At 38.5% G+C, this 24,897-nt stretch overlaps 1 protein-coding gene across 2 annotated transcripts in view; it reads left to right on the forward strand.

The window, feature by feature from the left end:
- Nucleotides 1-24,897, forward strand: part of nr5a2 (nuclear receptor subfamily 5, group A, member 2) — a 59,273-nt gene that overhangs the window by 20,509 nt on the left and 13,867 nt on the right. For both annotated transcript variants that reach the window (XM_051909542.1, XM_051909543.1), the window contains 2 exons: nt 14,493-14,612; nt 18,853-19,000. In XM_051909542.1, coding sequence (XP_051765502.1) covers nt 14,493-14,612; nt 18,853-19,000 — 268 coding nt within the window. The remainder of the gene's footprint in view (nt 1-14,492; nt 14,613-18,852; nt 19,001-24,897) is intronic.

Here is a 24,897-nt window from a genome sequence, read left to right on the forward strand (position 1 = left end):
GCGTCTCCTGCCCTCCCCGTGACTCGCAGACGGCCTGAGGTCAAGCTAGCGAGTGTCCTGACAAACAGCCTCGGTCGCGAACGCTGCGCCGGAGATTTGTAACCGTGTCCCTGGTCCGCCGGATTTGAATTATTCTGCTTTACATCGGCGTGTGGGGTTATTGTCATGAGGGGGAGGGCCTGGGACACATGGGGGGGGCTAAGGGGGGACGAACAAGCCCCAGAAGCGGCACCAAGGGCAGGGGTGCGTGGTGAAGGACAGGGGGGGAAACAGGTGGGAGGTTAATGGCCCCTGGACCGGATCCACCAGCCGCTCAGACTTGATATATGGGCTTTGGGCCTGGTGCAGGCGTAGGCTTTCAAAGATATATTATTTCATTTGAGAAGCAGCATTCTAGTCCCTGCATTTGTCCACTGATAGATGATATCCCGTGGCTGGGCAGCAGCCACAATTGGAGATAGCGTGTGAGTTTTCGTAAGGCTCGCTCTTGTACATATTTTCTCTCTCTCATATTCTCCTGTCTCTCTGCTCGACTGTGGGCAGGCCTTTTGGCAGGCTGCGTTTTTTTCCTAAGCCTGCTATTTCAGTGGTAACAATATCTGTTTGATCAGAAGAGATGGGCAGCAGGAGAACGTCCACAAAGGCCTTTTTTCATTCATAAATAATGCACAAATGGACAAAAACTCCATGTCTTGTCATGAATTCTGGAAGAATGCGGTGTTTTGGCACTTCATAAATATTGCAGCGGCGAAGTTCAGGTTTTAGCCCCCTGAAGATACCAGAAAAATTAATAATAACATTGACATTTAAGGTGGATCACGAGTTGTTAGCTGAGAGAAGATTTGTGTAAACATTTATTAATTTATACGCAGTTACGAATCATTACAAAGGTTATAATTACAAGCTCATTATTTGATTTCATCAATCAGTTGTCTTGCTTATTTGTCCGATTCGCTTTGGCAGCAGATTTTGACCAAAAAGCGCTACTTAGACAGGAAGAGAATCTTACTGACATTCAAAGCGGCCAGTCACTATGGAAGCCCATTTCTGGCTCATAGTTAAACAATAAAAAGCTAACCGTGACTATATTTTGCAACGTGACTTTATTTTTTATTTTAAAGTTTTTCTCGTTTTTTATTACTTTGAAACAAAAACTGATTATTTCTCACAAATCTTGGGAAAAGAGCAAATAATGTTCCGCTTGAAGATACACTACCGCTCAAAAATTTGGTTTTGAAGGAAATTAATACTTTTATTCAGCAAGAATGCATTAAATTTATCAAAAGTGACCGTAAAAACATTTATTATGTTAAAAAAGATTTCTATTCCAATTGAATTCTGTTAATTTGAACTCTCTATTCATCAAAGAATCCTGAAAAAAACTGCATCACGGTTTCCACATAAAGCAGCACAAATGTTTTCAACATTGATAATCATAATAAATGTTTCTTGAGCAGCAGATCAGCACATTAGAATGATTTCTGAAGGAATATGTGACACTGAAAACTGGAATAATGATGCTGAAAATTCAGCTTTGACATCACAGGAATAAATTGCATTTTAAAATATATTCAATATAGAAAACAGCTATTTTAAATTGTAATAACATTTTATAATTTTCTTTTATTACTATATATAGATGACTTCTTTCAAAAACATTTAAAAAATCTTATCGACCCCAAACTATTGAACAGTAGTGTATCTCATTAACTTGCTCAAAAATGGTCTAAAACAATAATATCAAGATTTTACATGATAAAGTTCGCAATTCCAGTGACTAATTCTTTCTCAGAAGTGCTCATTGTAGCAGCCTGGTACCTTGTAAACATGACTTTGGTTCCTGGAGGACTGATAAATGACTCCAGCCAATCAGATGGGAGCTCTTAAAACAGCATCCACAGCTCTCTTTCACGGGGCATTGCATATGGTGCTTCCTATGGCAGCTGAGGTCAGCTTCGCTCTTTCTTTCTCCCTGAAAAATGCGTCCTGCACCCTCAAGGCCTAACCGGGCGAAGGAAGGAAGTGCGTACACTTGTTAAAAGGAGAGATTTAGGGTTCGAACTCCCCTCAGGGCCTGTGGGAGACTCCTGGGAAGGGTTTGGAGCAGTCGGAGAAGAGTCTGTTCATCCACTTGTTGCTTTGATGAGGGATAAAAGCCTGTCATGAACTTCTAGGTCCTGCCCAGGAGCTGATGGACTCGTACCGCTGCTTCCATTCCTTCTGCTGCTCTCTGAAATGGGGAAAAAAGACAGAGAAATATAGAAATATGTTTACTTTTCTTTATCTTCAGAGTGGCTTTGGTATTTGTAAGCACTTTGCACTCCAGAAAGGGACAAATGTTTGATATTATCTTGTGTCGATTAAGGTAAAAGCCTTTTTTATTGGCCGCACTGGATGCTTGTTAAAACCAGGATGTAGAGTGAAGCCCCAAAACACCCCAATCAGACCGAGCCGACAGCACACAAACTGCTCCAAAGAGGCTGATTTAAGCTAACAAATCAACTCAATCAACATTTTTACCTCTTATGTACTAGTCGTAAAGTAAAAACGGCTGCACATTTGCCCTCATAACTGCAAATAGTTGCTTTATACCAAAATAGCATCTTGTACAAGAACCTTAATATCAGCCTTGCATTTAAATGGCACGATATCAGCATTCATGAGATGTTTCTTTAAAACATGCTTTGATTTATCTCTATTTATCATTGTACAGTAGTTGGAAATGGCATAAAACCACCACCACCATCAAAAAAAAAAAAAAAAAAAAAATATATATATATATATATATATATGATATCAAAATAATAATATTAATATTGCTATATAAACAGTATTTTTTATTTTATTATATGATACTATACTATAGTACTATATACTGTATATATAAAAAATGTATTATTTATAAATATATTTATATGTTAAATATTTAAATCAAATGATGAAACCAAAAATACATTGTGTGTGTGTGTGTGTGTGTGTGTGTATATATATAATTTCAAAATGTCAATATCAAATGTCAAATATTTAAAATAATAATATTATTAATATTGCTATATAAATGATATTTTTTATTTTATTATATGATACTATAGTACTATATATAATTTTTTCATTATTTATAAATATATTTATATGTTAAATATTTAAAACAAAAGATGAAATTTACATTATATATATATATAATAAAATTATTATATAGTAACATCATAAAATAAAATAAAAATATATATATATTTTATATATATATATATAAATATAATATATAAAATATATATATATATTTTTTTTTTTTTTGTATATCGCTATTTCTCATAGGTTTAAAAGTATGTGAATGTAACTCTGACACATTCAACTAAAGTCCATGAAGTGAAGCTGCCCAAATGTCACTAAGGATTTAGCCTTTTCCCCTCTATAATTATTCTCTTCAACCATGAATACCTCACACTTGTAAATTACATTTGCACAGCAGCTGTAATTTTGCACCTGTTTTATGTAATGGGTTTGAAACAAATCCATAAAACGCAAGCGTCAACTGAACATTTAAACTTTTAGGTTTAAACTTTTATGTGCATACTACAAAAGAGCATTTGTTTAATTTGCCCAGATCTGCTGTTGTCCCGTCCTTCAGTGTTTAATTAACTTGTAGTAATCAGCGCAGGCATGAGGTTTCTAGTGTCGCTCTCAGCCTTACTCTGTCAGCAGTTGTCTACGACATCTATTTTTGCTTCTTATTTACAGCTGTCTATTCCGGACACGCTGAAAGGTCCCAAAGACAATAGATAAGGACTGCGGTCAGAAAGACAGGGAGCGTGTGGGCTAGGCTTACACTTATATTTAACTGTACTGTGTGAATGGATTTGCTCCTGATGAACGGCATGGGCAATTCAGCTGGAGAACATTATACGCAGTTGGGAAGAAACGTTCACCAAGGCGTCAAGAGAAAGACAAAGCCACCTGTTCATTAAACCGCCTCATATCTTTTATTTCTAACTCATAGTGTAGGTTCAGTCTGAGACGTTGGCATTGACCGGCAGTTTTAAACGTTTCCAAACACATTACATCAATGAGCATAACTTTCAGAATAGTTTTCATAATTACATTCTTTCTTTATCCTGACCCCCTGATGAAGATGAAAGGAAGGTTTCATGATTTCTGAACGACAGGAGAGGAAAAATTTTCAAATTTGCACCAGGCGAACACTCAAGTAACTGACGTGTTGACAGCGGTTTTAAATCCGAGCATTGCATTACAATGCTGCAGTGCCAAAAATGGCAAATCGCACTATAGGGACGTAATAGTTAAGACAGTAATGCTTCTCTCAGATTGTGTGAGCAGGCATTTGAGTTCTTTCTATACCTGTTTGCAAGGCTCAGTAAAGGAGGGTGGTCTGCAGCTGCAAGTGAGAGACATTTTGGCACGAGACCAATCTGGTGTTGTTCAATTCACTTTTTGTTAGTCTTAATACCAATGTGTCACAAATTACAAAGTCTTTGGCTCAAAATCAAATCATAACAATTCTATGATCAGAAAAAAAGGCTATATATATATATATTGCTATCCTATTATATATATATATATATATATATAGCTATTTGCTATCCTCACTTACATAAATGAACTATAGTGTACTGCACCTACTAGTAAAAAATCTAAAAAATTATATCTAGTGTCTGAATAATTTTTGTTTTGAATGTATATTGCTATTTAGCATTATAGTGTGTGTGTGTGTGTGTGTGTGTATATATATATATATATATATATATATATACACACACACACACAAAATTTATGATATAAAATGAAAACAAATTTGAAACAAAATTCAATATATATTACTATATATTCCTGTAAGAATAACTAAAAAATATAAATTATACAAAAAATATTTATAAACACTTTATATACTGTATATACTGTAAACACTGCCATTCAAAAGTTTGGGATCAGGTATTCGGAACTTCTTTTAAAAACACTAAAAATCTTACCAAACCCAAACTTTTGAACGGCAGAGTATATATACATAGTTCAGTCATGAAACTCTAGATGGCGCAGGCTGATGGGTCCTTAATGCAGCTGATGATAATTACAGCATTAACTACTTGGCACAAGCTGATTGGTCCATGTCACTTCTGCAGCCAATGAGCTTGTTGCTCACACATTTAAATGGCTGGTTACATTCACTATAGCAGTTTGTAGTGCGCTTCAGAATTCCTCTAAAACCCTCCACCTTCCCCAGCTCCACCTGTATAGATCTGCTATAGGTTATTGATATATGCTATTTGTGCAGCAGTGCTATGTCTTACTCGCAGCAGCGTATCGGCGTATGTATTGGCAGTAGCAAGCGTATGTATTGTACTAGCTCTGCAGCAGCAACAATAATCTACAACAACAGCAATAATCTACAGCAGCAGTGTAGCAGATCTATTCCTCCAAGACCAAATATATTAACATTGTCATATCCATTACCATGCTAAAAATCTTACGAGTTGTCATGATTAATATATATATATATATATATATATATATATATATATAAATGATGATACAGAACTATTTTGGAAAGCTACACTAAATAGGGCGTAAAATGAATTAAATGCCTGAATGTCAATTTACATTGAGAGATCAACTCTTGTTTTCTGCCTCAATATGAGCAGATGATGTGGAGGCAGAGACGCAGTTACTAATGGTGATGCGTTAGTACTCTTACGGACGAGAACAGACAGACGCATAAAGCCACTCTGGTAGGCGACTGCATCTCCCAGCTAAATAATACAGGAGCCCCGGCCTACCTGGACCCATTTCCCAACAGAGCCAATCAAGAGTCATTTCCTGTTGTCTGTCAGCATGTCACACAAAAGCCATAAATATTGACAGCCGTCGCCAATAAAGACCCCCATAAATCGCAGAATTGAGGGGAAAATACAGCACGGGGGAAATAAAATCAAATAAAAATACGGCGATCATTCTAAACGCGAGACACCGTGTGTGAATATGTGTGTGCGCGCAGCGTGCAGATTGAGAAGCTCGATCGATTCCGGCTCGACGTGGCGTGCACAACTCATTGTGGATTTGGAGAGCATTATTTTCTCACTGAGTCGTGGAAGGGGGGGTTGGGGTAAAGTAGCGTAGTAGTGTGTGGTACTTCTGAGAGCCTTCCCTCCCTCCCATGACTGCATGTATATTAGGAGTCTAATGTTCAGCTGAATAATTGATCAGGGCTGCTGTGTTTTTTTGATAATTAGTTGATAGCTTCTCAGCTTTAAGCCCTCGGATCCATTGGAAGAGACTTGTTTTTGTTTAAATTCACTCTGTGAATTATTTGAAACAACTGCCCAGATGGACTTAAAGTGTACTGATAAATGGCCTAAGGTTTGGAAAAGTTTTTTTGTTTTCTTTCGTTCTCATAACCTAATTTCATCCTTTCATTCTCTCTGGATTGTGCTGTTGCTCAAGAGACTTATTAGAGTTTTGCAAAGAATGCAGACCAAAAAAAGGTTGTAGAGTTGTATTGAATATCACTTCATTAATGAATGGCTGCCACTTTACTGCTAATGAATTTATTATTATCATCTAAAGGTAACAGAAAACCCTGCAGGAAAGTACAGTAAAGTGTATATATATATATATATATATGCACATTGCAGTTCTTTATTAATTACTACAGGTTTCTAGTCAAGTATGTGGCAGTATTGCTTTATATTGATGAAGACCAGACTGCAAGAGCCTGTTTCAGTTTCATTCTGAAAAGATACACACCAAGTGTCCTTGAGGTAGAATGTGACTGCTGGCAGCTAAACACAGCACAGCAGGTGTGGATTTCTTTCTTTTTCCCTTTATTTTTTAAAATCCCAGCAGTAGTACAGCCATTTATACCTATACACCTGTATATATATCGGCCACTGCAAAACCGTTATCAGTTGAGCTCTAATTAGAAGAAGCATTTATAGTCTCATTCATCTCCGTGATGTCTTGTGATGTTTGATGTCCCACTAAACCCTGCTGAATGCCGACGTGTGTGGTTTTTATTGTGGGTCGACATGATGAGGGGCTCTGATCAAACTCTGGGTGTTTCACAGGTCAGGAGTCACACTCGGGAGAGTGTTAATGCGGTCACCGTGGGAACTGATCAATCTCTATTCCTCGTCGCGATCGATCAAACACCCCTCCTCCAACCCCATCATCAGCCAGTCACTCCTTTGAGTTGCTCGGTGTCCACTTGCTAGCCTTGGATGAGTCCCAAACCTGCTCACCTGCACACTAACACATGAATTATGGGCATCTGTTTATCCCCCCTCACAGAGACACTCAGAGTAAGAATACCATGAGGTCTTCTCAAATATAGCTACTACAAGGAATGCAAATGTTTTCCCAAAGATATTTTATGTCATCTCAATTTACATTGCTGTCAGGCATACGGTGAAAGCCTACATAATCTATGTGTCCCATGGACACAACATCACTGGGACAAGATTACAACATGGATAGTTTGCATTACTGAGAGTCGGTTTCTTCGTCTAGCCTTTCTTAGATGGCTGTAACACACCACACGCAACACATCTAAACATTTTAAGCACATTTTAATAATGTCAAATTAACGGGTTTGAAAACACAAAATAACAACGGAAATGAGCTATTTCATATTTACATATCTATTTAGTTTACTCACTCTCATATTGTTCCAAGCCTGTACAATTTTCTTTCTTCTGTTGAACACAAAATAAGACATTTTGAAGAATCCTGTTTTCCATAATGAAAGCATTGTTTGGCCAGGGCCAAAAAAAGGTGGTCCATATGGCTATAGCACTATATTACAAGTCATACTATAGCTTTTCTTGTGAGGAACACATTTTATTCACTAAAAATCTTGCCCCCTGCCTCAACTTATGAGAAACTAGGAATTTTTAGGACTATTAAAGCACTTTTACATCCCTTTCTTTATGTCCCTTGTTGACGGTATGCTTTCATTTTATGGAAAAGAGCTTCTTTTCAAAACATCTTCTTTTGTGTTCCTCAGAAGACAGTCAGTCATACAGGGTGAGGGTGAATAAATTATGATTAAATTTTTAGGTAAACTGTATGTTAGGCTCTGTTTACACCTGGTATTTCGATGTGGTTTGGTCGATGAGATCGCAAGTGGACAACGCTAAATACAGGTGTAAACGAGGTCTAAAACGTTTTGAGCTTTTCCACTTCCAGAGGTATTCAAACGCATTCGACTGGATTGATTTCGTGTAGACACTCATGTGGTCGAATGCATTTGAAAAGCCACAAAAGACCATCTTCTCTCCACCAACTGAACTAACACGTAAACATTGTGAGAAGCGCGCTAGCCAGGCGGGATTTAAACTTTGTCGGCTGAAGACCCAAGTTTGTTTTGAAGACGGAAAATGTAACGAACACAATATTCTCTCACCATTCCTGATTTCTAACACTCAAAGCGTTCTGCGTAGTCTTGCATCTGTCAGAGCAGAAATGAAAACTGATGCTCTCTTCATGTTTTTCCGTCATCATCGGTCGCGTTAATATGTAAATTGCCCAAGCTTATTTTGTCCATTAGCTCAAAAGATCTGAAAAAAAAAAAACATATATTTACCCACCAATAAACCCTCCCCTTGAAGAAATCTGGACAGAAGTGGTTGAAAGTGGACAAAAGAGACTGATTAAAACACCAGGTGTAAATGAGAATGTCTCCCTCTTCCACTTGTGATCCAATCAACCAAAACCCATCTTAATACCAGGTGTAAACAGGGCCTATGGATACATCAGTTACTGGTATACGATCAGTCATTTGTCCCGATTTTAGATCACATAAGTGAAGTTACAAAACTCCTGCAATGCTCTTTCACTGAGCTCTATCCCATATGAAGCAACGTTGGACTCTAAAATAAGTCCGGAGAGAGAGCGAGATGCCAGGCAGCTCCCTCAGAGGAGCACGGGTATGAAGCAATGCGGCCGCAGCGGCTGGTGGCCACCTGCTCAAAGTCCCAGAATGCTTATCAGACCCCCTGGCAGCAAGAGAGCAAGAGAGCAAACAGAGGCCCTGCCATGACAAACAAGCCTGGAGATTTCCACAAGATCAGGGAAAAGCGAGGCCAAATAAACCAGGCCCTTCAGTCTCGAGCATCTAAAGCACGTCAGATCAGCTCCCACGGGACGGCTAAAGAGGAAGCCAGAATGTGACACCTCAGCATAAATTGTTAGCACTTCCTCTGGGGATTCGGGGACACTTAGATTATCTCCCCTGAGAGTAACCGTACATTTATAGGTTTCCAAATACTGTTAGTGTTGATAAAGAGATTAGGGAGATTAGGGAATCTGTTGGAATTAAACTTAGGCACATACCTTTTGAAAACTGTGCGGTTTGTTGTGGACAGATACAGTAGTACAGGGGGGTCCAAACTTGGTCCTGGTCCAACTTGCCTCAACACACCTGCCTGGAAGTTTCTAGTATGCCTAGTAAGACCTTGATTAGCTGGTTCAGGGGTGTTTAATTGGGGATGGAGCTAAACTCTTCAGGACAGTGGGCCTCCAGGAGCAGGATTGGACACCCCTCCATTAGATTTATTAAGGTGCGTTCATGAAATTTCAGTTAAATATCACTGGCAAAAAACATAAATTGTACATTGTCAATAGCATAGAGATGTATGAAGCACAGCTCATTTTCAAACCAAGCAGCTTTCTGTTGGTCAACGCGGTGAATTCATGTGACCAATTTGAAAATGAGCGAAATCTACGCAGGAAACGTTTTCGCCCTCATGCCCGATTACCCGATTACATGGATTCCTGTTAGAATGACTGGATTTCGCCTGCAAAATTCCACTGAGCAACTGAAAATGTGACCTGAACTTTAGCAATCGGACTCATAATTTTTCCCTGGCAGATTAAATGGAAGAAAATGGATGTACCCAAATCATATACAGTATACTCATGAAAAAATGGCTCTTTTGGCTTGGACCTTTAGCAACATCCTAAAAAAACTTTTAAGAAAATAATGATCTATGTTGTTTCTTTTTTCTTATATAAACTACATTAACTGTATAAAATGCTGTAAAAATTCACCAACAGACGGGAAACATCCAACATCAAATAATATTTGCCAGCCTGACAGAAAGGAAGTGTGCGTACCAGCGTATGAACAGATGTCCACAGAAGGTGCCTCAAAGCTCACTGCCTGACGGCACCATTGAAGTGCACTTCAAACCTCACCTGTAGTTTCCCGACTAGCCATACTGATCTACATCCAAGAGGTCAAAAGATTTTAGATGGGATTTATTTTCTTTTTACCTCCTCATCTCTTTTTTTTCTCCCATTCTCGTATTTATGCAAATGTGATTGTGGACCGCATACTTGCAGCCTGCCTTTAGTTGTAAATAAATCATTCGTCTCATTCTGTTCATTAATGGGCACTCAAGGAGATTCTATTAATCTGTTCATTAGGGCACTTCAAAAACAACAAAAAAATACTTATTAAAAGCAGTTCCAGCTGCGTAAGCTCGTTACTCGTGCCTTAACAATGCTTGTGGCACTCTACCAAAACCATGTGGGATAAAAAAAAAGAAGCTCATATTTGGCAATTTGGACTCTATTCTATTATCACCGGTCAACCCTTTCAGGCAGTGATGAATAAATATTACTTTTGGATATGCAACAAGACATATTTGCACATCATTTACATTAAAAATGAGGGGGAAAAAGGCTGTAGTTCTTTGCACAGTCACGGTACATTCATTTGGAAATTTCCGTAATGCCGCTCAACATGCCGTTGAGGGTCTAAGGGTCTTCTTTAGGAGCAGTACGGGGGGCTCAGCAATTGATCGCTACATTGATCTAGCTATGCCTGAATGACCGTAAAGGAATTAAATTGGTTTCTTGGAGGATATGCATTTTTTATCATAAGAGAGAAAGTAAAAGCTCTGATTTTGATAAAATTGAAAGTGCAGCACATCAAAAAATCTGAGTTTTAGCTGTTTTAGATGAGCACACCTTTTGTATCTGAAGTATGTAAGAAGAATTTGTGAATTGTGAGATTTCAGTGTAGGTCAACAGATTTGATGTTTATCGCTTCTTAGCCAGTCAAACAAAAGCTGTCTGAGATTCCTAATTTAATGCCTCTAGAGTGAAATCAATAAGTGTGTTTTTATTTGGCTGACCTCCAGGTATTTTTCCAGCACCTTACACGACCTGCTCATCTAGATAAACATTAACACCAGACTGCAATCTTATTTTTAGCATGTAATGATTATACAGCTGAATTTACAATCTGTGAGTTTGCCGTGAGTATTGAGTTTATATCCATGATCCATGGTGAAATAAAAATACTAATCACAAAAGCTGTACGACAGTGTAAAACATTAAAGTACAGCATACTTCGCCTGTGTTGCTGGTGTATTTGGTGGTATACATATTATAATTTTAAAACACAGTAGGCCTCATTCATTAAACTTGAGTAGAATGTATTTTTGTGTAAGCTGTTTGTAAAACAAAACAAAAACGCATTGTTTCATGAATAATAAAGCTAATATGTCTTATGTATTTGATACGTATTGTTCGCAAAACCACTCCTTTATAAATTGATGAATTCAATTCAGAAATCGTTGCAATATTACTTAAAAATATTAAAAGTAGTTTTACAAATATTTTACATAAAATGAGGTCCATTAATGCAAACTTTCGTACATATTTGATAGCAATTGTATATTGTAACAACGAAGGTGCTATTATTTTCTGTGTAAGCTGTTCGTAAAAACATTTTTCCATAAATTGTCAAATTAATTTAGAAAATTGTATTAACTAAAAAATAAAAAAGTTGTTTTACAAACAATTTACAAATAAATTTATTCTGCTCATGTTTCATGAATGCAACGCAATGAACGCAAATATTCCTACGTATTTGGTAGGTTTTGTATATTGTAACAATAAAGGCTCTACTTTCCATGTAAATTGTTCGTAAAAACATTCTCTCTTAAATTGTTGCGTTCAAAATTTGGTTTAAGAATAGTAAAACATGTAAATTGCTAGTAAAAAACATTATTAATTTAATTCAATTCAACATTAGATAAAAAAAAAGTCATTAAAAATAGTAGAAATGTTTTTACAAATGATTTACACAGAAAAACTTTAACATTTGATAGCCACTGTATACAAAGTCACTACCTCCAGTGTTAAAGGACATAGCTTGCCTGTTGTAAGTGCACATCAGAGCCGTTACACATAGCTGTGACAGTGCAAAGGGAAGCGAGCTGACATGGAAACAGCGGTGTCAGACGCACTTTAAAAGGTCAGAGATGCCTTCTCTGCCCATCTGACGTGTGTCTGGCAGCAGCCCCGGTCTGCTGTGTCTTCCCCTGCTTTGACTCATGGCAGCCTCGTCCCCGTTTGATGACCCAAATGCGCCGGGCATAAGAGGCTCATGTGGGGACAAGGCCTTTGATGAGAATGCCTGTCAAAAAAAAAAGACCACATGACAGGTTTCTTTGTTGAACAGGCATGTTTGACTTGCATGACTTGCTAGCAGATACATGAGATGCCAAATGCATATATTTGCTACTTGGGCTTAAAAATCAGTCCTAGTATTTGAACCTGGAGAATTAGGTCATACAGTATTGATTTTACAGTAAATCAGTTGATATAAGTGCAGTGATACCAAACAAGAATGCTTTTGCTTTGCCCGATTTGGAAATACATTCTTTAAATTGATTTTGTAGCATTTGTTATGACTATGAGAGCAGCACAAACAAGAATCACAAGCAGTCAAAACAATCCGAAGCAGATATCGACGGAGTCTCCCAAGGCAGTAGAGGCATTTCATTCACGTTATCTCTGCCTTGAGAAACCGCAAGCATTATTTTCACGTCCTTAGCCGACTCACTGTCCTCACGGGACTTCATAATCATTAAATTTCATTACATTTCTGTATTCTTTTCATGACCCTTGTGTAAACATTTCACATGGGTGAATTGAGAATCAAAACCGTTTCATATGTAGCTCTTCGACTGTCTGCACAAAAACATAACAGTTTGAAGAATAGTCAGACGGGGACTCATTTTCAGTACTTTTCCTCATTCTTGCTGACACCAGACTCAAAGAGCTCTTTTCACCTCCTGTGTCTCTGTTTAATGATTGACCGAGGGAGCCATGAGAACCAAGGAGGGTGACAATGAATGCGTTGTTGGAGTCGTTCAACTCCCATCCGAGAGCATGTCAACGTACGTGCTCCTAACTGTGCTACACTGAACACGCTACTTAATCATGAGGGATAAATGAAGCCGTATCGCTCCACAAACAGATTAATTAACAGCACTGGAAAAGAGTGACATTTGGCGAAGTTCACACGAGAATGACCTCTTGCGACCTAAAGACCAATATTGATTTCATACTGGTTGTCTGAACTACAAACGGCGAGACGTGAGTGTCGAAGGTTGAAATAACACTCCAATGACAAATGTACGAAGCGTCTGACTGAACAACAACTTTTGTGACTTAAAACCAACATGAAACGGCATTTGCAATCCATTTTAATTCCATATTAAGGCATATTTCCAATTAAAAGAGGATATTTAATGAGAGATTTTAACATTTGAGATTAATGATCATGAAAAGTTTCTTTATGACATGGTTGTTGGGGTGGAGTTAAAAAACAAGAGGGCTTGATGACATTGAATATTCCTGAAAAGGGAAGTTGCGGCTGACCTTATTGTATGTGCATTTGTAGGAGTTTCCCTTTCAGATGCAAAATTTATGGGAGGAGAGTATTTAAATGAATCATGCAAGGTGATTTACTAAGGTTTGCGCTAGTCAATTTACTGGTATTTGTGCCATTATTTACCGCCAAAAAAAGCATTAAAGCAAAAGTCTTAAACCAGGTGCTAATTTGCGCTGCTCTTGGTAGATTGCGTTGGTCATAATGGAAATGATCCGGCTTTGTCTATGTTCTTTAATTTGCGTGATACCAAGTCGATACTGAAATTTTAAAAATGTGATGCTTTGAGCACTGTTGAGCGGATTCGTAAACACCTCTGATTGGCTATTGTGTTCATGCGCTCAACATATATGTCTGTCATTGGCTACAATGATCAACGCTTCAAAAACATGTTGTAAATGGTCAACAATGACGCTCTTCACCGAGCGCTTACACAGATACACACGGGAGTGCGCTGATAGACCCCTGCTTTCAAACGCTCCCGCTTTCAAATTTAAACACTTGCGTGTCCTTTTAAAAGCTCCCGTGCATTGATCATTACAGCCAATCACAGACATATCTGTTGAGCGCATGAACACAGTGGCCAATCAGAGGTGTTTATGAATCTGCTCAACAGCGCTCAAACGTCACATTTTTAAAATGTCAGTACCGACTTGGTATCGAAGTCTGTACTTTTGACAACACTAATTTGAACATGTTCACCTACTTGAAAAAGTTGTTATTTACCCAAATTATTTTAATGATTGTTAAAAAATATCTACACATTCTTACACATTTGTTGGTCTCTCCTCAGGTTGATGACCAAATGAAGCTTCTCCAGAACTGTTGGAGTGAACTCCTCATCCTGGACCACGTTTTCCGGCAGGTGATGCACGCCAAAGAGGGCTCCATCCTCCTGGTCACGGGGCAACAGGTGAGTGTCCGCTCCAGTCTCCTCCATTCCTCCCCGTAGATCTCATCAGGCCTTTTTGCCAGTGTGGATCAACATCCTTTAAAATGCTATCGACTGCCCCAGCCACTCCATTAAAAATGGATTACGCTTAGGTATAAACTAATGTGGCCAGAATAATCAATTGTACACTTCTTATCAAGTGCGTGGTGAACGAATAAATAAAATGGTTGGTTAAGCATGCACGAGTCATCACGGTGAAGAAGGGATGAGAGACACAGAGAGAGATGGACGAAGAGGGAAAGCAGCAGAAGATATGTATGATTTACCTCATTTGTCTCTGAGGAACATCGCTGGACGGACGCCTCAGGCTCAGCTGAAGTTTTCTGCACACGAGGACCTTAAATTCTGTCTCTGGCTCCAGCACATGCACACACACTTCCAGAAGATGTTTAAACTGCTTATAAATAAATATGCTTCTGTCCGCCTGTCAGTAAGGCATGAGTTTAATTTTTAATTCTATGTTTTCCCTCCTCCCTCTCCTGCTCAACAAAGTGATATCCAACAGTAGTGACAGCTCAAACACAGTGACTCGTGAACAGTAGAACTTTTCCAAACAGTTTTCGGCTAATCAGAGGACTGTCTTTTGAAACAGAAGTGAATTATAGGTGATATGATAATGACAGAGATACGGAGAGATCATCTAAGGATAAGAGCAAAGTCTGAGAACTAATATATGTGACTTTTCATAGCCGTGGCCTTGTTGTTAATACACATGCTCTGGTCAATTTTACAGCAAAAGATGCGAGTTTGAATCCAGGTCCTGACATGATTTCCATGAAGTCAACTATTAGAAAGAAAAAAACACAAATTAGACAATTGTTAGAAATTAGATGCTGACTCAGTTCTACAACGTGAACAAATTGAGATATGCTAAAGTCTCCAGTCTCTCAGATGTTTCTCCTGAGAAAAAGACCTGGTAATCTCACATAAAATCCCAAAACAGATCTCAACAATGTCTCACGTTGTGCTCGGATTTAAGATACCAAAGTTTGCAATTAAAACATCTCAATATGAACTCAAGCATTTCTCATCAAATTCTCCCAAGATCAAACTACATGTTATCTATATTAATTTTATAGCTCTATACTTTTTCAATGTCAACAGTTGTTAAATTTACTTTTATCTCTCCCAAGGAACTTTAGGAGAGATACCTGAGACAAAGTTGACATTTAAAAGAACACAACTGAGAACTTCACCACAGTTTTTGGTGCAGACTCAAATCTATTTAAGGTCAGAATTTGATTCGTTTCATTGGTCTGGAAGTGGTTTCTAGCCTCCTGAGCCATGAAAGAGCAACTTCTGAGCAATACAATCTGAGAAAGTACGTGAAGTGCCACATCTGGAGATCTTTGAGATCTCACTGTGCTCGCTATCTTTGATTTGTCTGTATTGCGAGTGCTCTGCTTAGCGTGTCTCTGTGTTTGATTAGCGAGGTCTGACGGAGGGTTGGGGGCAGGGTGGAGGACCTTGTTTGCATATTTTGCCTAATGAACAGCTGGTGCTGAAAAAAAAAAGCCTTTGGGGAGAGAGAAGGCAAAGACTCAAACAGGTCATTACTTCCTATTATTCCAGATCAGGCTACTGACAGCCCGGCCACACAACACGCTCACACATGAACACAGTCTGGATTTATGCATAGCAAACAAACGCTCTGCCAGTTGTTAAAGGAATATTGTACTTCAGTGGTATATAACTTCAGACGGTCTCTCAGTGTAGTGGCTATTAGTAGAAATGAATTAATAGATACATACATTTGCATTTCTGCAAATACAAGATACTCCTTGTAAGTAGTTAACAGACAGTTACTACACTACAAGCTAACAATATACTGTATATAAAATAAAAAAAAATTATATAAAATATAAAATAAAAAGTAATAAAAAATAAAACTGTCAAATAAAAAATATATTACAGTTATAATCTAAAATTAATTATGTTAATAATAATAACAATGTTTACTTTTTATAATTATAATTTTTTTATATGGAGTACAATATATTCCTCAGGATTTAAATATAAAAAAAAACAAATATACATAAAATTGTAATTGTCAAATGAACTGTCTTGTTTGAGGACATTTGTGTCATTGTTACTCCCTAGTGTTGATATAGCAGCAAAGCACTGTGTGGGATCAGTCCTGAAATGCTGCGACACATGACACTACATGGGCGACTTACCAATATGTCACAGACCTACATCTCCCCCTCCACTCCTTCTTGTGCTGTATCTGTCTCTGTCTCTCACACTGAAGGTCCCAGGCCTTCAGAAGGATCCAAATCATCATAATCATACTCATACAGTGCTCAGTATTTTCAGCATTCACTGATATTTACAATGTCAGAATGAATTAGAGAATACTACTACAAACTGCTTGCCAAGTGTTGCTCAGTCGTGTCAACCCTCATTATGGAACACAAATGTTACACCCTGTTCAAATTTATTCACATAAATTTTACAGATTTCTTGGCTTCTTTCCCCTAAATTTTCATAGTCTGTATTTTAAAAATATTAATATTAAAATATGTAACTTTTAAAAATGTATTTATATTTGTTAATTAATGTTTATGTTGAATATTTTCAGTGTGTACTATTATTTGTATTATTTTTGTAAATTTGTGATCTCATCCCACTACTTTTACTTTAATCTGGTTACTAACGCTTGGGGCACTTGGTCAAATCCCAGTTAATTGACAACTTCAGTAGCTTCATATGGGCTTCGAAGAGATCCACGAAAAACAGCCGGTGAGAAAAGCGCAATTCTCCAGCCAGGACTTTAAAAAATTCCACTCATCATATTTACACAATAAATAAATTCCAATCCGCCCGCGTTTTTAATTGCAAATCCAGCTCAGAGGGAGCTCTCCTTACGCTTAGGAGGCCCGTAGTCTACCTTCTTCCAGAAACCCTGGCGCAGTCAATTATGGTAATGAATTGTCAATAAATATAAAAATTTAATATGGCCTGCTTACAGTGAGTGGCAGCTAAGGACTTGCCTCCAAGACAAATTTGCTGCTGCTGCAGATATTAAGTGCACCTGAAAGGGGAGGAGAAGGGCCACGGGGGTCCCGCGCAGGGTTCGGCCCGGTAGCCTGAGGGACCTCCAGGGGCCCCCCGCTCACTCACGCCTCTCCAACCCCCACCGCCCTCGTCTGGTGCAGGGCGCTGAGGTCCGAGGGTCTGGGCACCAGGGATGGAGAAACGTGCAGCTCTTCCCCGTTCGGTTTGATGCTGATTATCATTCAGACCTCGGCCCAGCGCACTGTCCCTGCTGTGTGGAGAGAAGCCTGGGAAGGAAAGAAAGGGAGGGAGGGAGGCGTATGAAACGTAGAGCTGCCAGAGCTGGTTACGTGCTTACTTCAGTCGGCGCTAAAAAAACTCCAAAGGTGGTGCCAAGTTCCGTCTGGATCCAGTTTGATTGAACTTTTAAACTAAAAGGACTCCGATTCAAGAAATAGAATTCTCGATGAACAAGGAACAAGGCTGAAACTCTTCCTAAAACATTCCCAACAACTCTTTTTTTTGTCATAAAATATGCTCTATGAGTCTCCAAACAAATATGAGCACATCTTCTCGAAAATAAACTTAGAAATCGATAGCATTTATGATCCATTTCTCTAAAGTTCTAAATAAGTAAATAATTCAGTAATTACCTGAAATTGGCTCAACCAATGGCATGCTCTTGGGGCAGGACTGTTTGTTTGACCAAACAATGGAAGACTGGAAAAGTGTTTTAAAACAATGTTGGAAAACAATCTTTCTTTCAATGTCACAGACTGCGTTTCCACAGTACGTTGTGTTTTCCTACCTTGGCATTAAATGACAGAAAACTGTTTAACGCTGGTGCTTGAGTGTTTCTAATACAAAAGTGGAGGGGGTGACGGTAAATTTGACATATTTCTCTCTTCTGACCACCAAAATCAATCTTTCGGGGTTTTTTTCCTTTTTTGGAAAGTCACAGAAACGGTACCATGGCGTGGAACGCAAACATTATATTTGTTGTAGTTTCTGTTCACCACTATATAAAAGTTTATCTAAGTATGTTGACTTTTGCATCTGAGAATCCTGATACTGTGAAAAGGGTCCATCTTCAATTTTTTTTTTTTGTACCTGAGATGTTTCAAACCTTCAGAGATCTGCCATGTTGCTTGTGGTAATACCTCTATTGTTTGTGTATGTGAACACTCTGGCCCTTTCTCTTCAGGTGGATTACGCCCTAATTGCCTCCCAAGCCGGTGCCACACTCAACAACCTCCTGAGTCACGCGCAGGAGCTGGTGAGCAAACTGAGATCCCTCCAGCTGGACCAGAGGGAGTTCGTCTGCCTCAAGTTCCTGGTGCTGTTCAGCTTGGGTGAGTATTAAGAAAGAGGTGGAGGGGTGGAAAGTGCCTCTGTGCATTGTCCAAATCTCACTTGCTTGCTCCCAAGGTTCTTGAGGGACCTTGAGATAAGCCACAAGACCATATTCACTTCCCCCTGTATGATAAGACCATCATTATGAATGCCACCGTCTCATACCTTCTCCGCCAACTTTGCTTTACCATTGATGCCAGACTAGTCAGGTCTGTCTAAAACTGTTATTCTCTGTAAATCATATAGCTCAGGAATCTTATTCGCTCTTCAATACATTACGTCACTCTTCATACAATACGCCACTAGTTATGCTTTCATCTAAGTTGCAGATTTAATTTATGCAAAAAAATCAGCATATTGCCGAAACAATCTACGAGTAAAGCAGTTTCAATGTATTCAAAAGAAAAAAAAAAATTGGCACAAAATAGAAACCGAAGCCATTTTCATTTAAATGTAATAAACTGTGGTTTAGAGAGCACACTTTTTTTCTTCAATTTTTTGCAATTTCCTAAATACATAAAAAAAAAAAAACCCTGTTGATTTCATGACTTTTAATAAATGTTTTTTTTCAGTGAATTTATTCGTACAGTGTTTCCAGCATACTTTTTGCATATAAATACAAAATTTACCCACCATTTTTTATGTGCATTTTGGAAATTTTATTTGAATCGTGATTTCCATCCAGCAATTTTTATGCAATATCTTAAAATTTGCATAAAATATGTGAATGAAAACCTGGCTCATGACAGTTTACAAGACAATCAATGATGTTTGATGTCAGTGGTCTTAACCTTCCATATTTGGATCATGACAGAATTTTCATTTTGGGGTGAATTAATTATTAAAAAATTTTTTTTTAAATAAAAATCTGATTTAAGTTAAAATCAGAATGTGATCATTAGCTTACCGCACTTAAGTGCTACACAAATTCTAGTTATACTTACAACTTGGAAACTTACAAAACCAAGGTCACAATTTTACTCTATTGGAGTTAAGAAAATCAGGAGGCCATTTGCTCCAAAGATGTGCACGCCAAATGCATCCAGTTTTGCTTTTATAACTGTCAGTAACTTTCAAAGCTTCGCTTCTGTTAGTCTGCTAGCTTTACATTGAAGTGATTGGAGATTCCGCTGCTCACAGGTCAAGGCAACTCTTGCAGCCAATTCACAAAAGACACAGGTCTACACAATGAAAGACCAACATGAAAAAAACAGAACAGGGTGTCTGTTTGGCCCCTTAAGAACATGGAATATTAATGCTGACCATCCGCTTGGATATCATCATATCAGTTGCAAATGTACCATCCTGTGGTTCCGGAAAAGAGAATATGATGTGCAGAGGGTGTGTGTACTTTGAACTCTAGCTGTTCCGTTTGCTGCGTCCCTGAACTACGTGTAACCATGAAGCCAGGCGTAAGCATCTACGCCAGCTCCCCCAACGCACCTAGAGAAGGTTCCTTACATCTTACCTACTGTAGACCAAAGAGCAGTGCTGAGAACAAATGAAACTCCAGACTTCTCAGCCTTGTTTATGTTGATCGAGTTAGCGCAGCAGAGGTTTTTTGGTTGTGGTTTGGGGGGAATTTGGAGTGTTGGTGTAAATAATTTGGCGGGAAACATCATCCATAATAAAACTCTCACCTGAGGGGAGTGTATCGCCCCAGGCACTGCCCCGTGCTAGCAGCTAGCCCCACCCATGCTGTGTGCCAGGCCCTGAGAGACTAAGAGACTAAGAGAACTAAGCCTAGAGATCAAAGATGGCTCCGATTAATAGTATCCTGTGGGTGAGGGGTGGCGGGGGCTCTATGTAGACAAGTGCATGGATGAGAAAAACACTTTGCCAGTTGCCATTGAGAAGCCAGTCAGAGGTTAATTAAATGAAGCATGAAAATCCCATTGTGCTTTATGAAAACTACTGGAGTTATGGGAACTTATCTTTTCTCCGTCTCAGCCCACTGCTCATTCTTCAGCCATTTATGAGCAGAGAACATTTTTACTCTACGGAAAATGTGAATTTTTGTATCATATGCAGTAAACGTATGTCATCAAGGTGTCCAAACACAGTCCAAACACGTTGGTCACAGCAGCAAATCCATGTCACCAACTTGAACCCGTTGTGAAATCTGTGTGAAGATATATTTTGCCCACCCATGAAATTTCAAATTGTATGGATTCCTATTGAAATTACAAAATTTTGCCTGTGAAAATTCACCAATTAACAGTAAATGTGACCCCAACTTGCTTCGCCATGACAAGTATAAAGATATTAGAAAGAAATTATATACATTTTTCAGAATAAAATGTATGACAATGTGATTTTTTTCAATAATTTAAAAATAAATATTAAATAAATGTGTGTAAAAATTATACATTTAAAATGAGAAATATTATATTTAAATTCATTAAAAATATATATGTATAAACTTCTGTGTTCAGGCCAGTGTGGCAGTTCTCATTATGATACTACAATTTCACAGCAAACATCCTTTATGAAGCCTGTTTTTTTTTTTTTTTTTTTTAAATAAATCTTAAAATGAATCAGTTATCAGGTAAATGTGCTGTTAAGCCCAAGGCCACACACACAAGGTCAACAATTGGAGGCCTTCTGGCCTCCATGACATAAAAACATCAAATCCACTGGATCAGCCCTCTTACACTCGTTAAACTTAGAGTCTCTGTATTGCATTTACAAATGAAGCCTGTTAACGGAAATCAAAATCGCATTTACTCACGCCGTTCCACTCCCCACTGCTCTAAGTTAGTGTCTGTTCACTCTCAGAGCAGCCAAACCATTGCAATTTGTCACTGTCGGGGGAGCCCAGGGGGGCTCTTTGTAAAGCTAAGTGTCAATAAAGAGGAGGAGAGACATGAGTTGACCTGGGAGCAGTCACTTGTCTCCTCGATTTCGCCGGCTCGTCGAGAGGACCGATTGCAGTCAGCCGATCACTTCTCATGCTTTTCCGCAAGACGAAGCGTCTCTATCTTTCCCGCTGTCAGTCTCCATGTGTTGAATAGGTGCTTGGGCTCTAGCAGGAGCTGAAGGCTTTATCAATGGTTAAATAATTACGACCAAGACATTGATTTTCTCAATAGCAGGAAAGGCACTGAAGGGTGAACAATGTTCTTGTGGGGTTTAAGGGGGAGTATAGACAATGGTAGAGGCCATTTCTGAGGTGAATGCCAACATGTATGTTGTCTATCAAACTTCCCCTCCCTCAAAGGAAAACACCAAAGGAAAGTCTTACTAACATATTTAAATGCCATATTAAAATGGTGGTAGCTGCTGTAGTGAAAATGGTGAGACATAACGTCAACTCTAGCAGTCTGTCGGCGCCGATAGCCTAGTGGTTAGTGTGCTGACATATGGCGCAAATGCGTTCACGCCGACCCAAGTTCGATTGAGGTTCTTTGCCGATCCTGTCTACTTTCCTCTCCGAATAAAGGCACAAAAAGCCCATTTAAACAAAACAAAAAAAATTAGCTTAAATGCCGTGACTCATGAATAGACAGTTCCCCCCAAAAAATGAATGTTCTATCATATTCACCCTCATGTCTTTCTAAACCTGTATGACTTTCTTTCTCCTGCAAAACACCAAAGAAGTAGTTTTTTTGTCCATACAATAAAAGTCTGTGGGGTTGGATGTTGTGTTTTTGAACCCATTGAGTTTAATTGTATGGACAAAACTGTTGAAACATTCCTCAAAAAATCATCTTTTGTGGTCACCCAGGTTTAGAATGACATAAGGATGATTTTTGGGTGAACTATCCCTTAAAGATGTTGAGAATTGAACAGTGTTAATCTTCACACAGTTATTTTGTTTCAGTTATTTTGCAGAATTCACAAGGAGTTCTTTCCACAAATTTGCCGTGTTGACCAACAGAAGGCTGTTTGGTCTGAAATTGACTTCTGTCTGAGCGGTGCTTTGTGCATTGCAACACTATTGACAAAGGAACCTTTTTTATCATGAAACTTCGCTAATGTTATTGCACCTTAAAATGGCATCTGATTTTAGAAATGAAACCAAATATTCAAAAACTTTATATATTAAACTAATTTAACCAAAATATGCAAACTGTCCTTGTCGTATTTTCTTCAAGAGTATTTTTAAATTAAAATGATTGACATGATTCACATTTTTTCGTCTCCTCTTCGTTACTGTCAAAATGTAGAGGACACGGTTATAACAGTTATCCACCCATGGCAACAACACTTGACTACGAGATGGGATGCATCTCAAGTCCCTGAGGCTTGGCTCTGGGGGTTTCTTCCAAACACCTCTGAACAACACACCATACAGTCACGGCACGCAGCTCTTTCCCCTTTACTCTTGCTTTAAAGCAGCAAAAAAGGCTGTTCCCACATAGGTAAGCTCTAATTAAGCCGGCCCGTCTTGTTTCCTTGATCTGAATCGATACGTCTACCCTTGTGCAAAGAGAGGGGAGATCAGTAATGCATGCGCAAAGACTCATAACAGGTGCAAATATTAATTTCCTGAAACAGACCAAATAATTTGGAAGTCGGTTGGGATTGATTAACATTCGAGGGCTGGAACGGTTCAATATTTACGCCTTGGAGACCCCTGGCCGGGGCCAAATAATGGTGCATAAAACTGCAGCTATGTCTTAATTAAATGCAAGATAATAGGGGCAGGTTTTTCTTGTGAGCCAAGCAGTTTGGCACTGACGGGTTGTAAGTCATGTGGAAGATGTGAGGCCCGGGTCTAATCAATACACATATAAAGCAAGAGCGGACACCCTTTGAAAACATACTGACGTTGTAGAATTGTGTATGAAGAAATTTATTTTCAGTGATTTGTGACAATGTGCGCCAACCCTTCCCCAATCTGACCACTCACTTAGCGTGTTCGCTTGTTGTTTTTGTCACCAAACATGCTCATTTAGATTTCGCTCAAAGGTAAAGAACCTTCCAATCAATCCTGAGTGCTCTGATATTTTACAAATCTTGAGTAGAAGAGGAAGTGGCCCTTGCAATGACCCTAATATTTAAGGGTTATTTCTTTGCCCACTGTCCTTTCATTCCATGTGACAGAAATCAAAAGCCTCACTTCTGCAAGAGGCAGTCTATATGACGGCACCCTCATTAGGAGCCTTAAGAGGCTTTCAGACTTTATCAGGCTTTAAAAGCCACTGATATCTGTCAACACGGTGCAACATAGTGGGCTTTTGCTTTTAAAGGGGAGTGAAAGGATGGCACTTTACCTTTAGCCCCACTAGCTTTTGTCATGCATTCAGTCAGTTCGCCGAATTCCAGCCATTCCGCTCTGATTTCGACACTTTGCTTGTGTGTCACGGCTGCAATTAGCTTTTATCTTTTTACTTTTTGTTCTTTATCTGTTACTACACATTACTTTATGATTAGCTTTAAATTGCAAACAACTTTATGTGTGATTGGCGATCGTTAGCTATAAGCGTTGTTATCTGAATGTCTACAAACGCTTCAGATAAGTAACGTGGGCAAGTGTTACGTAGGGATTGGAATCTACATCTATGGATTTACTCTTGATAAAGGCCAGATGAACTGTTTTTGGGTGTATTACTCCTAACAGAAGTTTCCCATTGTGATTTTATCGCTACACTTGAAGCTCAAATCTATAATCTAATTTGAGCCTGAATCACAAATCACTCTCATTGAGATATTACCAGGCCTAGACCTTTTAATTTCACAGTTTATGTTGAATGGATTTAAGTATGGTAAAATGTGGTGAATGGTATTAAGAGAGCACTACACTGTCATGTTTAAAAAACAAACGAAAATTTGATAAATGTTTTGAGAAAATAAATCTATACGAGAATAAAGTAATTCATTAATAACATTCAAATTGTAATATTTTGACAATGAATTCGGAATTATTTGTAGTAAAAATCCATAATGTCTT

This window comes from Ctenopharyngodon idella, chromosome 10 (genome assembly GCF_019924925.1).
Source record: "Ctenopharyngodon idella isolate HZGC_01 chromosome 10, HZGC01, whole genome shotgun sequence".
Taxonomy (NCBI): domain Eukaryota; kingdom Metazoa; phylum Chordata; class Actinopteri; order Cypriniformes; family Xenocyprididae; genus Ctenopharyngodon; species Ctenopharyngodon idella.